Below are 20,041 nucleotides of genomic sequence, written 5' to 3'. Positions count from 1 at the left end.
GTCCCTAACAACTTCAGGGCCCGGGCAAGAGTACACAGGGAGGGCCACACACCATATGTCTAAATATTTAAAGATAATAAATCAAGCTAACCAACTGTTAGGTTAAAAACAGTGAGGTGTGTCTATCTTACTATCTTGACGCACTTTACTTATAATAAATATACACATAATAACCTATAAGACTCTACCCAAATTTAGAATTCTTATGTACCACACCCCCCTATTTCACTTGTGGAAGCGTTTTCAGAACTTAACTTCAATGGCCTGTACTTTAGATCTTGTTTAACCAATCTTTGCATTAAAAAATATTCCCCAGGGTATCCCTTAGTGTTTTATATTTTTCTCCTTGACATTAGAAATTTATGAGCACCTCATCCCTAGAGCTAGTTCCTAGAGTTTGTAACACATCAGCATTCATTATTACTCCCTCCTCCCAGTTGTTTAGTGCTTTATATTAGAAATGCCCTTCATATGCAAGTAGCCGACAAGCATATGAAAAAATGTTCAACAACACTAGTTATCAGGAAAATGCAAATTGAAACCACAATGAGATACCAGCACACACCAGTGAGAGTGGAACACATTTTAAAAAGCTGGAAACAACAAATGCTGCAGAGCATGTGAAGATAAAGGAAAACTCCTTACTCTGCTGGTGGGAATGTAAGCTAGTCTAACACTCTAGAAAGCTGTGTGGAGGATGCTCAGAACACTAAAAATGTTTCTGTCACATGATCCAGTGGTTCCACTCCTAGGAATCTACCTAAAAGACACAAGAACACTAATTCAAAAGGAACCTACATTTCTAGGTTTATTGTACACTATCTACAACAAGCAAGATCTGGGAGCAACCCAAATGCCCCCAAATAAACAAATGGATCCAAAGTTGTAGTATATATATATACCTAATGGAATATTACTCAGTGATCAAAAAACACAAACCCATGCCATTTGTGGCACCATGGATGGAGCTAGAAGGGATAATGCTGGCCAAAATAAGTCAGAAGGAAATAGATAAATATTGAATGGTCTCGCTTATATGCACAATATAGAGAAAACAAACAAAAGGTCAAGAAAAGACAACACCAGTTAAGTTGACCATAGATCTGACGCATAAGGCAAGGGGAGGAGGGCATCAAGGGAGGGAAAACTACATGGAATACATGATGGTTCACGGGTGGTTAGGTGGCATGAGAAATATGGAGGCTACATTCTGAAGGGAGAAACTAATTACTGTACAAAAATGAGCAACACTGTAAGAACCTTTTAAAAAATTAAACTAAAAAATAATAATTTTTTAAAAATGAACTTTCAAACTACAGGGAATACATGATGGTTCACGGGTGGTTAGGTGGCATGAGAAATATGGAGGCTACATTCTGAAGGGAGAAACTAATTACTGTACAAAAATGAGCAACACTAAGAACCTTTTAAAAAATTAAATTAAAAAATAATAATTTTTTAAAAATGAACTTTCAAGGCATTGTTACAGGCCCTTAATCTTCCTTGGTGCACAATTTCTATCTCTATTCCCACTCTACTGGAAGACCCTAAGAAATGAGTTTCCTTGGCCTTGACGTGAACATCCTTATGACTTCTGACGACAAAACTATAAATCACCTGACTATTCAAACACATAGAACAGACTGGGTCTGGGAGTTAGGTTATTCAGAAAGGAGGGTTTGTGACCTGGACAGGGCTTCAAAGCTAGCCATCTGCTCGTTCACTGGCAACAGGTGGCTTAACTGGAAGAACTTGGGACGGAAATTAAACCCAGTTGGAGTGCCAACTCTGTGGCTAACCGGTTGGACGGGAGTGAGTCACTTAAAGCTTTGCTCCTCCGTGTCATTCTCAATAAAATTGGCATAAATCATTAGTATAAGGACGCCACAAGATTTTGCTGGGGCTATCACAATTTGAGCTTCACTTCCTGGGCCTATTTCGGGGAAGGCTTGTGCGTTGTTCAACTCACGAGATTTTGGGGGTGCTTGAGACAGAAGCCACAACCTTTCCGTTTCTACAGGTTTAAAGTGCTAAGAAAACCCGTCTAGACTGCCAATGAAATTCCTGTTAGAACAGAGGAAAATGAACTGCAAGGTTTCGCGAAGTGAAGTGTGAACTGTCTCATACTTGAAACACAACAGACCTAACTTGAAACACAACAAACAGGCCTAACAAGAGTTTATGAGTCGCTTGCCGCCAAGTTTCAGGGCGACAGCACCATTAAGTAAATTAAAAACACTTTTAAAAGATTCTTGAGGTCCTGAGAGAGACAGCTCTTACTCACGTCAGGCTGGGCCACTCCAGGAGAACGACCGGACGGGGCGGGGGCGTGGCCCTGGATGCCCCGCCCATCGCCCCGCCCCGCCGCGCGTGCGCCTGCGCCGTGCGCACCGACCGGCCTGGGGCGGCCCGGCGGGAGGTAAGGGGTTCGGGGGCGGCTGCCTCGGGGGCATCAGGCCCTGGCTGGCGCTGTGGGCATCGCGCCTAGTAGGCGCTTTGAGTAGGCGCTCGGTGAGAAGCGGGGTATCAGGTCGAAGAGCTAGCGCTGTGGGGGCTCCTCCCAGTTCCAAGAAGTGGCGGTTTCGTTTTGGGCAGCGAATATTGGGAGCCTGCGGTGGGACTAGACTGAGGGTCCCCGGGGCTCCTGGGGTGGAAAGTTTGCAGCGCCTGCTCTACTGACCCTCGCTCGTCAGGGTTGCCGGCTTCCGCGTCCCGGGACCGGGCCGCGCATCTGTTGGCTGGAGGTGCCGTTTGGTTTGTGTGGCCCAGGTGCTCCTGGGACTCTTCAAGGGATGACCTCGAGGCTGGGGACTCTGGGGGGACGGCCGATCGCGAGAGGTTGGGACTCCCGCCAACCAGATGGGGCGACGATTCGCGACAGGTCCCTTATCTAACTCCCTCCTTGTATGAATTCGGGATGGGAGGCTCACAGAAGAGAACATAACATACGGTAGGACCAAGGGCTTTTGCCTCTACTTTCTCAGTTCAGTACTGGACCCTGTCCCCCAAGACTCACGGGCCTGAGGAAATCCGGTACCGGCAGTGTCGAAGTGTGGGCTCTCTAGGCCGGTGGGAGTGCTGCAAGGTGGGGTTGCCAGCGATTTGGGACTCTTAATTTTGAGAAATATGGCTTTTCACTTAAGTAGTTTAGTTGACCTCTTCGTATTCGGAAACTTGAGTGTGATGATACTCGGCTGATACTAGTTATAAGCACCCAAAGATAAAGTTTGTAAAGCACCTGGCACACACCCTACCCCTTCCATGCAAGTGAATGGGATTGCAGTTCTGACTTCAAAGTGTTTGACCTGTCATATGTGATACATCAATTCATGCATTTTAAAAAAGCTTATAAATTTCAGAAAAGTTATGAAAGTGTCATTTTCCTTTAATGTTAACACCTTATATAACTGTAGTTATATAACAATTCTTAAAATCAAAACCAAGAAAATAACATCATTCCCTGTGATCGACTCTTTGAAAATATCACTGTTTAAGGGGTGAGATGGCATCAATGATCTGTGATCTGTATCAGCTCATAAAGACTACCGCCTTGCTCTTTTTTCATGTTCTCTCAAATTGTATTGATTTTCCATTTGTTTACCTATATTTGCGAAGCATGTAAGATCCTGTAAATGAAACTATTGCTGCTTTGAAGAATGCTGAGAAGGAAATATTAACTGATGGATCTTGCCCAGTCTAAGATCTTTCATCTTGCCTATAGTTGTATTGGCTTCATAGTCTCCTCTGTTCCTTAGCAGCTTCTCAGTCTTTTTCTATCTTTTATGACCTTTATATTTTTGCAAAGTCGTGTCAGTTATTTTTTAGAGTGTCCCTCAGTTGGCATTTGTCTGATATTTTCTCACGATAGACTAAGTCATGCATTTAAAAGCCCATATAATGGACGTTTAGGTGACTTTTCAGTTCATTATATCAAAAAAGATATGACTTAGTGCTTTTGATATTCTCCATCACTTGGTTAAGATGAGAACTGCTGTGATTCTCTAATGTAAAGTTACAGTTTTTTCCCTTTGTAATTAGGGTTTTTAGGGAGAACTCAAACTGTCAATGTCCTGGTCTCAAATTTTTATTTGCTACGTTTAGCATCCACTGATGGCTCTTGTGCTAGGTAGTTTTCACTGACATGGTCTGATGGTGATTCTCTGTTTATCGCATTTATTTATTGGAGTTTTGTAAGGAAAAACTGCCTCTTCCCATTTATTTATTTACTCATTTATTTGTATCACTATGGACTTATGTTTATTTGTTTTGATGATTGCTTTACACTTTCATTATTTTCTGTCTCAAATTGTCCCAGCTTTGATCATTGAGAATTTTTTTCATTGAGTGTCCTCTCAACAGGTCCCCATCCTTTTGACCTCTGATACTCCAAGCTTATCTTGTGTTTTTTTTATCTTGTGGTTTTTTATCTTGTGTTTTTTTTCTAACCCTGCCCTAGAGTCATGCTTTTCTTCAAATATCCCTGCTCCTTTTTTGCAAGGTCTGGGTGCTCAGTGTGTTAATTGTTATGGGAGTTTCATTGCTTCTAGTGGCTGACAGAAGCCACCTAAGACACACACACACATATATATACATATTGTATTCACACATATACACTGTGGCTGTTAGTCTTTTTGGTGTATACATATACACATTTCTTATTGATCTATATCTTTACATACTCAACAGAAATACAATCACAAATATATCTATGCTTATGTGAAGATTTGTATTTATTTTTGTGTTTATCTGTATACCTATGAAATACACTTGTATATTTGAATAATCAAAGTTTCATCTAACACCCCCCAATTCTAATCTAGTGCTACAAGATTTATTCTAATTTTGCCCATTATTGGTAGCTTCTTTCTTTGACAAAGAAAAATCTGGTTTACGTGAGCTATAAGCTATTTCCTTGGTAGGATTAGTTCAGCCCTAGTATATGTATAAAGTAACTTCAGAGCTTCTAACCCATATGTCTATGAGAAACAGATTTACTAAGTAGAGTATAATTGTGGACAATTCTTTTTATCTTTAATTTTGTAGTATCCAATTAAAATACTGTTTTCCAAAGTTACCTAGATTATTTTCTTCCACCACTTCTTTCAGTGTGGTGATGCTATTCATCTGCAATACATTTAATTTTCTTTTTTATAATTTTTATCCCGTTTTGGGCTCCCCTACATTCTGTTGTCTTTGTGGTATTTAGTTCTGAGTTTAACAAATGCATATAATTGTGTATTCAACACCACTGTTATCATACAGAATAATTCCATCACTCCAAATATTTAAGTAATACAGCAGCTCTACAGAAGTTTGGGGAAAAGAATGCTTTTGTGTGTTTTGTCTTTTTCATATGCATACTTTATGTTGTGATGTTAAAGTTAATGTAGATATTTTACATTTTAATTTTATTCAGAAATATGTTGCAATTTTCTGACTGAAAAATTAAGAAATGTTGATGTACACTTTCATTCTTTTAAACCATATTTTTGGTTTAAACCATGCTTGTATATTGAGCTAAGACCTTCCCATAAAAGCTTCAAAACATTGGATCTATTTTATGATTAGAGCCGCTGTGGGACAGCTTTCTGTTTCAATAACATGATTTATGCAAATGTTTGGATGTTATGTTCTTTTATATAGACATTTTATTATAATTTTATGAAAACAGAAATGATAGAAAATAATACTGATTTAGAAGGAAACCAAAAGTTGGAATCATCTTTTGGGAGCTTCTTGGTACAGGATGTCTTCCCTGAGAGATGACCTTTATGGAGCAGCAGGTTTTTCTGGACCATGGGAAGTGAGGGACAGAGTCATACATGACTTTGACTTGGAAATAGCACTTTTGTAACTCAAAAAAGAAAGCATTATTCATTGTACAGGGGAATAGAGAAAACAAGCCAAATATTCAATAACTGTGGTTTGTTAAATACACTTAAACGGGTTGTATCTTAAAGGATGCATAAAGTTTAGAGACAGATGGATATAAAAGAGCATGCAAACAGAGTGCATCAATACAGAAATAGCGATTCGGTAATAATAGAGTGGATCTTCTCAGGAACATTCTACTTTCCTGCACAAATATTAGGGAATGCTTGGAAGTTTTTATTCAGAAGAGCATATTTTAATTGATGTTTTAGATACATCAATTGCTGATAATGTGGGGGGGAATGGCGAAGAGTCGTGTCTAAGACTGCTGTAATATGCTATTAACATTGTGCTATTTGGCTGGAGTGATAGGATTAGAAATGGTGAAGAACACAGTGACTTAGTGGTGGGAATTTAATGGAGACTACACCTTAAAGGAAAAATCAAACTGTGTACAAAAATGAACACTGATGTGATACGCACACACACACATATACAGAGAAAGAGAGAGAGTATATCTAAAAAATATACATTTTAATGGTAAAGAAAAGACAACATCTCTTAAGCATTGGTTATGTACAGAAACATAGTAGTAATGGTGGCAGATGTGAAGATATCTTCCTGTTGTATGTAATCTACAAAGTAGGAAAAAAATGCAAGAGACTGTGATAAACCTGGACACATTAATGTTACACAAACAATTGAATATAGCATATATTAACATGTTATAAATTAATAAGAAAAAGACATACCTTGTAGTATAGTAAACAGAATCATGGCATGAACAGCTAATTCACAGAAAAAGACACACAAGTGACTAGTCCAGCGATCCCATTAGTAATGTAAATAATTTAAAATAACAGTGAGCCACATTTGTTTACTGATAGGCACAATCACATTTCCTGTCAAAATTATTTAATAATGTGTACCTATTAGTTCTGTTTCCAGATTTTTATTTTAAAGAACTAATCATAGTGTGGCTTTGTGTATAAGAGGGCATTTATACCATGATACAGTTTATAGTAGTGGGAAATAACCTGTTACTCACTGTTTTTTGTATCATTTGTAGACAGTACATCACAGTACATCACTTTGTATGACAGTGAGAGGCAACTTAACATAAATGAGAAGAGTTATATGTTACAATGTGTGTGAAGTATATAGTTACATTATGATGACACTGGAAGTGGAGTATGATACAAGCCAAAACACTAAGAATGAAATTTCTTCTTCCAGTTTTACTACTTGATACCTTTTTAAAAGAATGTCTCAGTGTCTAAGCTACATTGAGAAATGAAAACTTAGACAGTAGACTCCTACCGGTTTTTTTTTTTTTTTAAAGATATCTAACACTGGATGGTTTCACACGTGGAACATAGAAAAAACAACAGAAACACTAAAAAGAGCTGACAAAACTAAACCCAAATAAACCCTAGAAATGAGGCTGCTAGGAGGAAAGGGGGAGTGGGGTAGGAACAGAGACAGAAGGGGGGGTGGAGTCTGACAACCTATGGTACAGGAGTGTGGGTGCTAGGATGGTGGGGGAGGGTGACATACGTCTGAAGAAGTGTGAACCTTTTCCTTTAAATCATATATTATGTTGTAAACCAGGGTTACTTCAACAAAGGGGGGAAAACTGGGAGGAGAAAAGTCCATACGTATGTACACGCTTACGTAGAAAAGACCTGGAAAGACAGACATCAAAGTGGGAAGAATCATTAACTATGGGTGAGGAGATAATTGTTTATTCCTTTTCACATTTTCTAAACATTGTAAAGTAAACATACCTTACTTTTGTAAAGAGAAAAAAAAAGACTTCATAAACAGAAAGCAAGTCCTTCAAGTTCAACATTAAGTTGAATTTGTATTTAGAATAAATTATAGAATTGCCTAATTGTTGGCTTTTAAAAATAAAAGTAAACTGATTTAAAAATAGTCTTAAATATTTCCCTTTTAGATTTTTCTATATGAGTGGAGAAGTCAGTTGTTGCAAGTAGAAGTGACACAACATTTTTTTAGGATGTCTGAAGATGAAGAAAAAGTGAAATTACGCCGTCTTGAGCCAGCTATCCAGAAGTTTACCAAAATAGTAATTCCAACAGACCTGGAGAGGTTAAGAAAGCACCAGATAAATATTGAGAAGGTGAGTTTTTTTTTTCATTTTATGTTCCAACAACTAGTTACATTATCTGATTTACATTTGTTGCAGTTTCAGTTAAATTGAGATGAACAGATAAGAGCCTTTGCTAAATATCTAGCTCCACTGTAATTTAGCAGTGCAAGTTATTTTTTCATCCAGTTTTTATGTTCTACAAATATGTTGCTCATTCCTTTTTTTAACGGTGGAATAGAAGAATAGAATATGTTCCTTTTCAGTGTATATACTGTCTTATTAGGCAGTTAATCATTAAAACATAAACTGTTTGACAGTGCACCATGATACAAAGAGGGAGAACTTTGGCTAAGACTCCTACCTTAATTTTATCTACACTTTGGCAAGGTTTTTGTATTTTGAGTGTCTATCAGTAACTCATATCCTTTTCAGGTTAGCATAGATTTAAGAGAGAAATCATTGTGTTACATGAAAGAAATCCCCAACTTCACTGCTTCCATTTAAGGAAACCCTCAAAGTGAGAAATATTGCCTAGACATCAGTATAGAAAATGGTGAGGGAGGAATTAGTTTCAAGGCCTGTGGTGGAGATTTCATAGAAACTGCACTGGCCAGAGTCTGGTGGAGTGTTTGTGGCACATGTGTAAGCATCAGGTATGCTGAGTATTAGGCATGTATTTGGCAGGTTATGCTGCTATACTTGCTGCGGGACAGTCAGTGGTATTTGCTTCAAAAGGACTTTCTCCAGAATAAATTTGAAGCTGTACGTCCATCAACTGATTTCTCGGACTTGGGTGTAGAAGTGGTCATTCAGCCTTTTCAGTAGAAACACTATCACCTTATACAATAAGTGCCCATTTATACCCCCATAGATACCATCAGTCTTCTGAGAATTTAAGTATTTTTAAAAACATGTAGGAAATAAGTGCCAAGAATATTAAGAATTCAAGATTAACATGTTGCCTTAATTTTTTTCTTCTTTATCCATAAGCAGTAAGTATGTGACTCTTAAAGATGTAGGAGTTCTGTGGTAAACTGGTTATTCTTGTCATGAACATAAACAAATGAAAGAGTCTCACACTTTGATTAATGGGAGGACTTATTCTTTTAGCTCTATAACTATACAGCAGTAGAGTTGTTTGCTTTCAATTGATAATATCCGGGTAAGAAGCTTGATAAGATGTGTTTCAAAGTCCTAAGCTCACATTAAAGTGCTCAGTCACAATGATAACAAGAATTTGACAGGTGAATTTATTCACAGAGTTAAAAATAAGAGGTGGCCTGTTAAGATCATGTCTTTCCTTTATTGTCCTATTTTACCTTTGAGAGTTGCCATATCTCAGATTTCCCTTGTGTTATATTTATTCCATACAAAAGCCATAACCCTCAGGTCTGAGCCATGTATACCACCCAATCACTCAACTGAAAAGCCTGCACCCAGGGAAAGAGTGGGTTGGAAATAGAGAATGGCCCTATTCGTGTTTGATTTAGTTGGTCTACACATCGTAAGAAAATTATTCCAGAATTATGTTGACATCTCTCTGCCAGAACATTTTTCCTTTAGCATTTTGTGAAATTTTTACTTATTGTGAAGTTTCCATACTATTTTAGAATACTTGTAACTTATAGTACAGGTGATCTCTGAAATTAAGCACTTAAAACTCACATTGATCTATGTTTTACTCCATATCTGTGATCATTCTACTGTCCCTAAGATTTCTAGTTTAATTATAAAGTGACTTTTTAATCTTTATAATGTTGAATAGCATATTTTAATAGCTACTTTATGGCAATGTAAAAATATTTAAAAGCTGCTATGCTTACTCAGGACAAAAGAGCTAAGAACTAAGTTTGGACTCCAGGTGTCTTACAATACCTCACTTTCAAAAAGGCATATTCTTCCTGGGGGAAGGGTGTAGAAAGATAAAATATTTATTATGTTAGCCATCAGTCATCCAATATGAATTTAAAAGAAAAAAGTAAGACTGAAGGGAAATTGAAGGTAAGCCTCAGTGGAGTGATTCTGCACTATCTGAAAACAATGACAGCAGTGTGCTGTGGACACCTGGGACTATATTCCATAGGTCCTTCAGCATTACACTTTATTACACAAGATAGACTTGATTAGAATATAATCCTGAAATTTGAAGTGTTAGCATCCAACCATTCCCCACCCCCCTCTCCCGGCAAATCTAAGACTTAAGCATAGTTACTAAGAATGACAAGACAGTAAGTGTGGCACACAGTTTTCTGTTTCATATTGTAGGTGTCCAGGAAAAACTTGTATAGCATGTGCTGTATTGGTTAGTGTACCGTTAAGGTGGTAGTGGCAGAAAAACCCAAAATAATGTGTTAAATACAAGTTTTTGGCTTCTTATTTTGCTGTTATTTTTACTTTCTCATAGTTCTAGGGGTCATCTAGTGCTACAGTGGCAGCTCAACAGGCAGTAAAGACCCAGGCTCTTTCTCTCTTGTTCTGTGGTCCTCCGCTCATTTCTGCCTTGCATGTGACATGACTGCTTCAGTCCACCTGTCATGTCCACGTTCCTGCTACTTGTTGAGATGAAATAATCAGAATTATATTTTTTCTTGCTATGTTTCTTTTCCTTAATTCTCTTTTTTTCCCTTGAAAGACCACCAAATGTGAGAATGGGGTAACATGAGGGACCACAGCCACAGGCCTGCTCTCTGGTTTATTCCATTTGCCTTCGAAGGACTCATTCCTTCCTCCCATTTCCACCCCACTGTAGAATAGTTGTTGCTTTTTACTTCATCCTGTTTTCAATTTAATTTAATATTGATCAGATTCTTTTGTACATTGAAATGAGAGCTTGGTTTAAAAAGATACCTTCCTCTGCCTACTGCCCTAGACCAGCCAGGACTAGAAGTTACCACCATGGGTCAGCCTTCTCACTCCACAGCTTAAAAATAAATAAATACGCAAAATCATTCCTGTTCTTGTTTGATGATACAGTATCATATCATCTCTCAGTGGTAGTGGTATTATTTTTTGCGATTTTTTTCTGCATCCTTGTCTGTGTTTCTTTACTCTTCTCTCTTAGTCTCCTGTTTGTCCCTCCCTTTCTTCTTTCCTTTCTTTTTTTGTGTTAAAACTATAGCGTCATAGACTTCCCTTGGCCAGTTGTTGATCTTTAAGAGTGCTAATGGGAAAATATTTGTGTGGGGGAGGGGAGGTGGAGGGTTGATGGGTACCATGGTAGGAAAGGGGGTGTTGGTGTCTGGAATCGAAGATTTATTTTAATGAGGAATCAGGCATTCTTTGGAAGCCTTGTCTTTTGTGGTGTTAGAGGTTATGCAGTTGCTTAGGCGCGTGGAAAGGGTGGCTGGCAGAGTACCTCTTCTTTACATAAACTCTCAACAAATCTTTCTGCCTTTGATCCTGTCCTACACATCCACCTGGTTACCTGTCACTGGTAACTCTGGCTAGTGAGTCATTCTAGAATAGTGCTGTATATATATATATATATATATATACTCTGTTGGGTCATATGGCAAAGCCATTTTTAGTCTTTTGAGGAATTACCATACTTTTTTCTGTACGGGCTTTGGGTAGGATGGCCATTTTTTTGGGTTAGAATAATGTATGTAATGTTTTTGAAAACTTTCTACTTATGTGGCCTTTAGACTGTTTCCTGCCACTACTGAGTCCATTTAAATTTTCTAGGTGAGTGGGTATTTTGCAATAACTAAAAATAATCATTCTAGTGATTTAAAAATCCTTCAAAAACCTTCTCCCTTCTTGTTTACATAGTATCAAAGATGCAGAATCTGGGACAAGTTACATGAAGAGCATATCAATGCAGGACGGACAGTTCAGGTAAGGCTATTAGATTGTTTTTAGTAAATCAATATGAAAAATAACAGCTTTAAGAAAATTTTGATAAGATAAATACCCTACTAGCTATTTCCTTAAGGATACATTTTTAGCAAGAATTACTGAATCAAATTCATGTATATTTTTAAGGTATTGACTCCTTTTATCAAAATTTCCTCTATGTAAGCCAAATGATATAATGGCTTATCCTCTAGCAGTCAACTTTCTAAAAATCACACCAACACTAGCAGTATAAAATAATGGGTGTTTTCAAAGTCGTCTCCTCCCATTAAATCTGAGCTGAGCCAACAGTAATGCTGCTGGACTTCTAAGGTGAGAAAAGGCCATCTAGCTTCCACTGGTTCTCTGAGGATGCTTGTGTTGGGGGAACTTAGCTGGCATGTGACATGTCCAAGTAGCCTGAGACCCACACACAATAGGTTGCCCCAGCCACAGCTCAGCTCTTAGCAACCACCAGCCTCAAGTGCCAGACGTCAGAGTGAGACATCTTGGACATCCAGTGCATCCAAGCCTTCAGATGGTTGTGGCCCCAGCTGACAGCTGACTCAACCATATGGAGACTAAGTGGAAACTACCCAACTGAGGGCTTTCTAAACTTTCAATCTACAAAATCAAATAGTGGTTTTAGGCTCTTAAGTTTTAGAGGAATGTGTTATATAGCAACAGATGACTGAAATACAACCCACATTTATTTTATCTATTTCATTAATCTACTAAATATTGTGTGTGTGTTAGTTTGTACATGTGTGCAACCATCATGTGTGTTGGGGGGCGTGTTAAATGTTATCTTTAAAATTGTTTTCTGACTTTTGGTGCTGTAGATAGATTTATAGTTTATTTTTATATGTAGGTCTTATGCCAGTTAGCTTCAAATTGTTATTTCTAATATTTGCTCTAAGTCTCTTTGGATTTTCTAGCTATAGTTTTTATAGTAATATAGTTCTTGTAATATCCCCCCATTCTTTTGATTTCTTGTTATGATTCCTTGTGACTTTTTTCAATCTGGCTCACAGGTTATAGGAAAAAAACAGTTGGTTATAAACAAGCTTGTTCAAATTTATCTTTTGGAAAAAAGACCTTATAAGACAACAGCTCTCTCTGCAAAGAATTCACAGTACTATTTTGCACATTTGTTACTTATTTTCTGCAAATAAAATCTCATCTACTGGATTGCAGTTTGTTGTGTAAAAAATGCCTATACTGGCCCTGTCATATAATAGACATTCATTTAGTAAGAGGAACTGGTAAGGAGTTTGATTTGATACTCCGGCTTTTAACTGGTAGATCAAGCTATAATTTGTTGACATTCCATTAGTTCAATTTAAAACACATTATAATTCATCATCTTACTCTTACCAATTTCAACTGGTTTTCACACAAAAGTAGAAACTATGTATTTATAAAAGTTAAGTCTTCATACCTACTTCCCAAATATACGGTACATTAATGCAGTAAGCTATTAATAGAAGGTTCTGAAAAATATATCACAATTTCTGTTTTGAAGGAATTTACTTAGATATGAATTCAAGAAAACTTAAGTTATTCAAATAATAGTTTAAAACTTTAGTGAAAAAGCTAATATCAGTCTCTGTTATTAATAGTCAAGTATACTATAGAGATTAATAAGCGATATGATACCAGCTCTCCAGCATAAGGGCAGTATTCTCATTTTTCAGGTAAAAGAAGCCTGAAGAGCAGTATACTTCGTCGATCTGCCTGTTCTGCACCCCACTCTGTCCCTGGTGAATCCTCTCACCCTCCGCATCTCTGGCCTGTACCCCAGTTCTGTATGAATAAATAAATAAATCTTTAAAAAAAAAAAAACGAACCCTGAAGAAAGAGAAACTCAGTGTTTAAGTTAGTGCAAGGTCTTAATACGTGGTACTACATGAATCCAGTTTAGCACAGTTGCAATACTCTTGGCTGGCACTTAGTGAAAATCCTTAAAGATAATGAATTCAACATTGTATCTTTTTTTTCAAGATTTATTTATTTATACATACAGAATTGGGGTACAGGTCAGAGGTGCAGGGGGTGAGAGGATTCACCAGAGACAGAATGGGGAGCAGAACAGCAGATCAATTAAGTACACTGCTCAGGGGAGTAGCAGGGAAATAGGAGAGGTCTGCTGTGCCATGTGGGTATCTTAGTGTTTTCTTTTTAATCTGGAAGTACTTTTAATTAACTCAGGTGGATAGAAATTGGAATAGTGTACTTAATAACCACGTAGTTGGTGCTCATGAAATGTATGTTGAATAATAAATGGAAATCTTTTTCTGCCTTTATTTGTACTCCTTTTGGTAGTTCAGTTTTGCTGCCTCTTGAAGTTGAAATACATGTGAAGTTCATACCTTAGTGTAGTAGTTAGGTAGTAGTTAGTAAATTCAAATTTAATTAGTTATGAGCCTGGAGCCCATAGTAATAAATTATATGATGTCTAGAATATATTTACTCTAAGTTATTTAAATGTTTACCAGTGGACTTGTGCACTGTGTTTGTAAAGAAATCAGATTATTATGATACCAAATGTTTTCTGCTGTACACAATCTACTCTCAAAATTGCATGTTATAAAACACATTAGGAATCCTTAAATCAATATTTAACAAAGGCAAATATATGCATAGCCACTCTTTTAATCATTAAATACATAATTAACTCTTTTTCAGAATTTTAATTAACTCAGAATAATTGCTTTTTACAATTATCAGTATAGACAATTATATTTTAAACATCCTTAGTCTTTGGGGAAAAAATTTCAGGATATTTCTGTAGGAAGAGGGAAAAGACATAACTAGTTATTAAACTTAGTAACAAAACTAAAGAGATTATTAATGGTCAAGTATACTGTGGAGATTAATAAGTACTACGATGCCATAAGGGTATAAGGGCAGTATTATGCTCATTTTATTGTTACTGAAAGTTTGACCACAGTTTGCAGTTAACTACTTGAATACTATAAAGTTTGTTCATTCCTGAGTTAGTGTGCTCTCCTTTTAAGACTTAATTCATTGGTTATAGACTCATTTATTCCTACAATATATATTCCTACAATATTTTAAAACTTGGCATAAAATCTGCCTTTTTGACTTGCTTATTAGAAGAGCAGAAACACTTGAACATTTACTGTATTTCGGATACTATCTTGACAAAGGGGTATAGCTAGAAGCAAAACAGAAGAAAATTCTTGTTCTCATCCAACTTATATTCTGAAAGTGGTGAGTGGAAAGACCTAGATAACTTTTTAAAGTAAATAAATATTTAGATGGGTGTAAGTGTCTTGTCGTAAAAGTAAAGCAGGTTAAAGGGAACAGAGAATCAAAGAAAGTGGTGTTCTTTTATGTAGGTGGTTGTGGGAGGTTTTTGATGACATTCAATTAGAAACTTTAAGTAAAGGCATAAGCATAAGAAAGTTTTCATTACAGAGGGAAAATCAAATGTGAAGATTCTGAGGTAAGGGGATGCTTGGTATAATCAAGAAGTAGTAAGAAAATTAAGTGTAGCTGGTGTGAGCAAGAAGATAAAGCAGATGAAATCAGAGAAATCAGGTGAATCTTGTCACAGAAGGCTTTTGAGAGTGGAATAACTTGAATTTTGGATAGAAAGCCTTTGTGAGGTTCTGAACAGGGACAACTTGCTATGGTTTGAAAAGCTCCCCTTCCTTCAGTCCCTGGCTCAGCTACCAGAGCCTCACAGCAGGTAACAGGCCCAAGTGTGGGCTGCACAGAGACCACTCGTCACTGGTGCCCCAGCTACTCTTCAGTAAGAATCCGTCACCCCTCTGCACTCACCTGCACCTCCGGAGCAGATGCAGGTCCCAGTCTGGGCTGCACAGGGACCCAGTCTTTGACAGTGGCCCCCATTCATTGGGGAAATTTCCCTAACCCCCAATCAGTCACCAGAACCTCAGGAACCAGTTCACACCCAAATCCAGACCACGCAGATACTGAAGAATCACTGGGAGCAGATTAAATCTAAAGAACCATCAGCTGTAAGACTCATCATTGTTTTATACTTTTAAGAAAGAAAAAGTGCAATGAGGTGGCACAGTGTCTTTCTTTTAAAATATACATTTCTAGATATGTTGAAATATCAGAGCTGTAAAATGTGGAAAGATATTTTCTCCTAGAAAGCTCTACCCTTTTATTCCACCTATCTTTTCCCAGTATTTTCTTCCTACTTAGTATCTTACATTTTCCCATTATTAATTTTCAGATAAATCTCACCTCCTTCATGAAGATTGTCTAGATCTCTATAGGCTATTTCAGATTTCCTTTGAGCATGTGTCTTATGCTCCTTTCAATTTTGAGTATTTTTTCCTTAATAAAGAATCAAAAATAAAATAGGAGTCAAGTAACTTCTACTTTTCTGCATCATCTGTTAACATTATACCATCTGCCCTAAGCAGTAGGCCCAAACCATCTTTCTTGCTCTTCTTGCTCTGCATGTGTTTTTAAAATCCTTTTTATTGTTCTTAACATTTTTCACCAGCCTCCGCTCATTCTGGGCTTTCTTTACTTACATGCTCTCCTCACTTCACACCCCTCTTTCAGACTGGTTGTTCACATGCCTTTCTTTTTATCACCCCCTCCCCTTTTTAAAATAAGTCTTTAAAATGCAGAGCTTATCATAGCATTCTTATACAACCATATTGAATTCTTAAGATGCCACTTTCTTTTCTTTCTATCAGATTTACTTGTTTTTATAGTGTCAGAGTTTCACTTTTTAGAAAGTCTTAAAAATGATCTTATCACAGTATAATTTCTGCTACAACATCATACAACTATTTTCTCTAAACTTGATTTACTTCCATAATATGTCACTATTTCCAGTATTCCTTTTTATAATTATTATGAACTTCCAAGATGGCAAGGTTGCTTTCTCTCATGAGTTTGATTTCTACTTCACTGTTTTATATTTGTATGTCAGAATTAATTCCCAAAATAAGGTTTTTTTTTTTTCATTATTTCTTCCACAAATTGTTCATATGCTAGTGACTTATGCTTTCCAGGGAAGAATTCTAGATAGTTGGAGGAGGGGAGGGTGGGTGGACATCACTGTTGTTGCCACTCTGTGAAAATGTTAAGAAAGCATTCATTCATATAACATTTATTGACTTAAACTGTGTATCGGGGTCAAATGTGACCTTTCATATATAATGGCACAGAAATTATGCATAGTCTCTGTTCCCAGTGAAATGAATGAATGATTTTGTGTATCTAGCAAAGTGGTAGCTAGTATACTTCCATAGTAAGATTGCTAGTCAATTTCCTCCTACCCAAATTCTTTCAAACTTCTCTCCTTAGTCTAACTGTCCACTCAGGTTAATATAATGTTCTTTTGTAGAGATGTTATTTAAATGCTTTATTTCATAAAATGTGACATATTATAGAATAAAACACACACCTAAACAAATTATGCTGTGTGTACTCATGTAAGCACTACTCAGATAGGAAATAAACTACTGAAATCCTAAAAACTCACATAACCCCTTCCCAATTACAACCAGCCAGTCCAGAATCACCTGTTTTATATTCTCTGTATCTGGTTTTACCATCCCATTCCTTTGATTATGAATAAAGCTTGATACTTTTTCATAATTGATTAAAGGAAAAAATACTAAATAAATTCAAAGTAGACTATGTCAGTTCTAAAAAAAGCACTTTATCAGAGATGTGAAAAATAAAAAAAGTATTATACATGCCTTTTATTATAGAAAATTCTATAATCATTTCCATTCACAACCATAGTCATAAATTACCTCTGAAAATAAAGAGATGGTAGCCTTAATAATTTTTTTTCTTTTATAGCAACTCCGCTCCAATATCCGAGAAATGGAGAAGCTTTGCTTGAAAGTCCGAAAGGATGACCTAGGACTTCTGAAAAGAATGATCGATCCTGTTAAGGCAGAAGCATCAGCAGCAACAGCAGAATTTCTTCAACTCCATTTGGAATCTGTAGAAGAACTTAAGAAACAATTTAATGATGAAAAAACTTTGTTACAGCCTTCTTTAACCAGATCCATGACTGTTGGTGGTAATGTATTATTCTGTCTTACCCTTCAATTAAATAAAGCTAAGCTCCTTGTATAGATGCTGTAGAGGACATATAAACCTCAAGGGTTCACTTCCTGTAACAGTATATTGAATCCTTGGACCCTGAGAATGCCTGATAATACATACCAATGAAGTTCTGCAGGATACTGTATGACTATGAGTATAGAGTACAGCCTTCAAGTGCCTTTTATTTATAGAGTGAAAATAAAATTTAAGTTTTTTTTTTTTTTTTAAAGATTTTATTTTATTTGTGCATACAGAACTAGGATACAGGCCAGAGATGTGGAGGGTGAGAGAATTCACCAGAGACAGAGTGGAGTGCAGAACAGGCAGATCAACGAAATACACTGCTGAGGGGAGCAGCGGGCGGGTCAGGAGAGGTCTGCCACGCCATGTGGTCACCTCCGGGGCAGGCGGGAATTGAACTCATGAGGAAGCGGCTTTAGATTCTCAGTGCTGTGCTTTAACCCGCTGCGCCACCAGGGAGGGCCCAAAATTTAAGTCTTTTTTAAGGTGAGTGTCATCCTTGTCTACAGGGTACTCCTCCCTAATTGCTAGTTGGTACAGACTTAATTCTTTCTTAGGCATTCTAGTTTTCACCTGGCGTGTTAAATCTGTTTCCATGCTTAGTTTTTGAAATTTAGATAATCACATAAAAAAAAAGTGTTTCAGGGGTCATGCTGTCAGCTTTTATGAAGTGATAGTCCAAGAGAAAATCCTATCCTATGAGTTTGCTTTCATGTTTATTCTAATATGTAGTTGATAATAGTTAATTGTATTATATGAATACATTATTATAAGGAACCCGAAAAATAATTGCTGGTGTAATCATAGTAGTCCTTCAAAGCAATTGATTTTTTAAATTAACCTTAGACGTGTTGTATGGCATAACAGAAAAGTTTCTTTCTTTCCTTGAGTTGTTTATTAGAATACTTAATCTAAATTTAACTACCAGAAATTAAAATTTTAAAATATTGTGGTTTTCTGTTTTTCCTTTTGGTCTTAAAGTTTTATTTTTGATTTTTTGTCATTTACTTAACATTTTTTTTCCTGGCTTAGGCTCTTAGAATGATCCTTGGCACAGCATTAAAGCCTGCTCCTCCTTCCAAGTCCAAAAGTCTTTGATACTTTTTTTTCTTTTTTGTATGCAAATGAGGCTATGATCCACTTGATAAAGCAAATTGTTAGACCACTGATCATTGACAGTCATTGTGTATATAAATATATAAATCTCTCATCTACCAACTTCTTATTGCAATGTAATGAGGATGCTTACATTCTACCCCATAATTTCTGCTATAAATGTTTTTCCTCCCACCACTATCCTTGTGCCTTCTTCTCCTTTTCCCTCGCTCCCACCTCTCTTAACTTCAGAGCCCTCAGGATGTTTATTTAAGTTAAATAGTTTTTAAAAGTGTTTATGCTATCAAATGTAAGCTATAAGAGCTGCTATGTGAATATCCTGTATTTGTTTCATTGTTCTAACTTACTTTATTTTACTTAATTCACGCAAATTCCCTTCATATTGTTGAAAATGGCTGCATCTCATCCTTTCTTGTGGCAATATTACATTCTGTAGTGTGTATGTACCACATCTTCTTGATCCATTCATCTGAAGGAGATTCAGACTGCTTCTCTCTTCTAGATACTGTGAATAATGTTGTTGCAGATATCATGGAATATGGGTTTTTGTTGATGTGTCATATTCTGTGAATATGTGCCCAAAAGTGGAATTGCCAGGTTGTATGGTATTTCCATTTTTGTTTTCTCTAATAGTTACACCAGTTCATATTCCCACCAATAGTGTGGTAGGGTTCCTTTTTTCTCTGCATCCCCTCCAGCACTAGTTGTTGGAGTCTTTTTAATCTTTGCCATTCTCACAGGTAAGAGGTAGGTAGTATCTATTGTAGTTTTTATCTGCCTTTCTCTTATTAGAGATGATGTTGAACATTTTTTTTCTTGTGTCTTTTGGCCTCTGGATGTCCTCTTTGGTGAATTATTTATAGTTGCTGTCCATTTGTTAATTATATTTTTTTATTGTAGAATTTTGTGAGTTTTTTAGATATCTTAGATACTAATTCCTTAATATTTACATATTGTATAAATACTTTCTCCCATCCAACAGGGTGTCTACTTAATCATCTTGTA

At 36.7% G+C, this 20,041-nt stretch overlaps 1 protein-coding gene across 2 annotated transcripts in view; it reads left to right on the top strand.

Annotated features, from left to right (window-relative positions):
• Positions 1-2,389: 2,389 nt before the first annotated feature.
• STX17 (syntaxin 17) overlaps positions 2,390-20,041 on the top strand; it is a 31,338-nt gene continuing 13,686 nt past the window's right edge. Inside the window, exons 1-4 of one of the 2 annotated variants that reach the window (XM_012721129.1) lie at positions 2,390-2,419; positions 7,891-8,014; positions 11,756-11,821; positions 17,648-17,873. In XM_012721129.1, coding sequence (XP_012576583.1) covers positions 7,892-8,014; positions 11,756-11,821; positions 17,648-17,873 — 415 coding nt within the window. In that variant the 5' untranslated portion in view covers positions 2,390-2,419; position 7,891. Of the gene's footprint in view, positions 2,420-7,828; positions 8,015-11,755; positions 11,822-17,647; positions 17,874-20,041 lie in introns of both variants that reach the window. The other variant, XM_004677480.2, reaches the window with a different exon arrangement.

This window comes from Condylura cristata, unplaced genomic scaffold (genome assembly GCF_000260355.1).
Source record: "Condylura cristata isolate star-nosed mole 26May11 unplaced genomic scaffold, ConCri1.0 scaffold00006, whole genome shotgun sequence".
In the NCBI taxonomy this organism is placed as follows: Eukaryota; Metazoa; Chordata; class Mammalia; order Eulipotyphla; family Talpidae; genus Condylura; species Condylura cristata.
The sequence above is the reverse complement of the archived record's forward strand: the minus strand, read 5'-3'. Positions and strand labels throughout refer to the sequence as shown.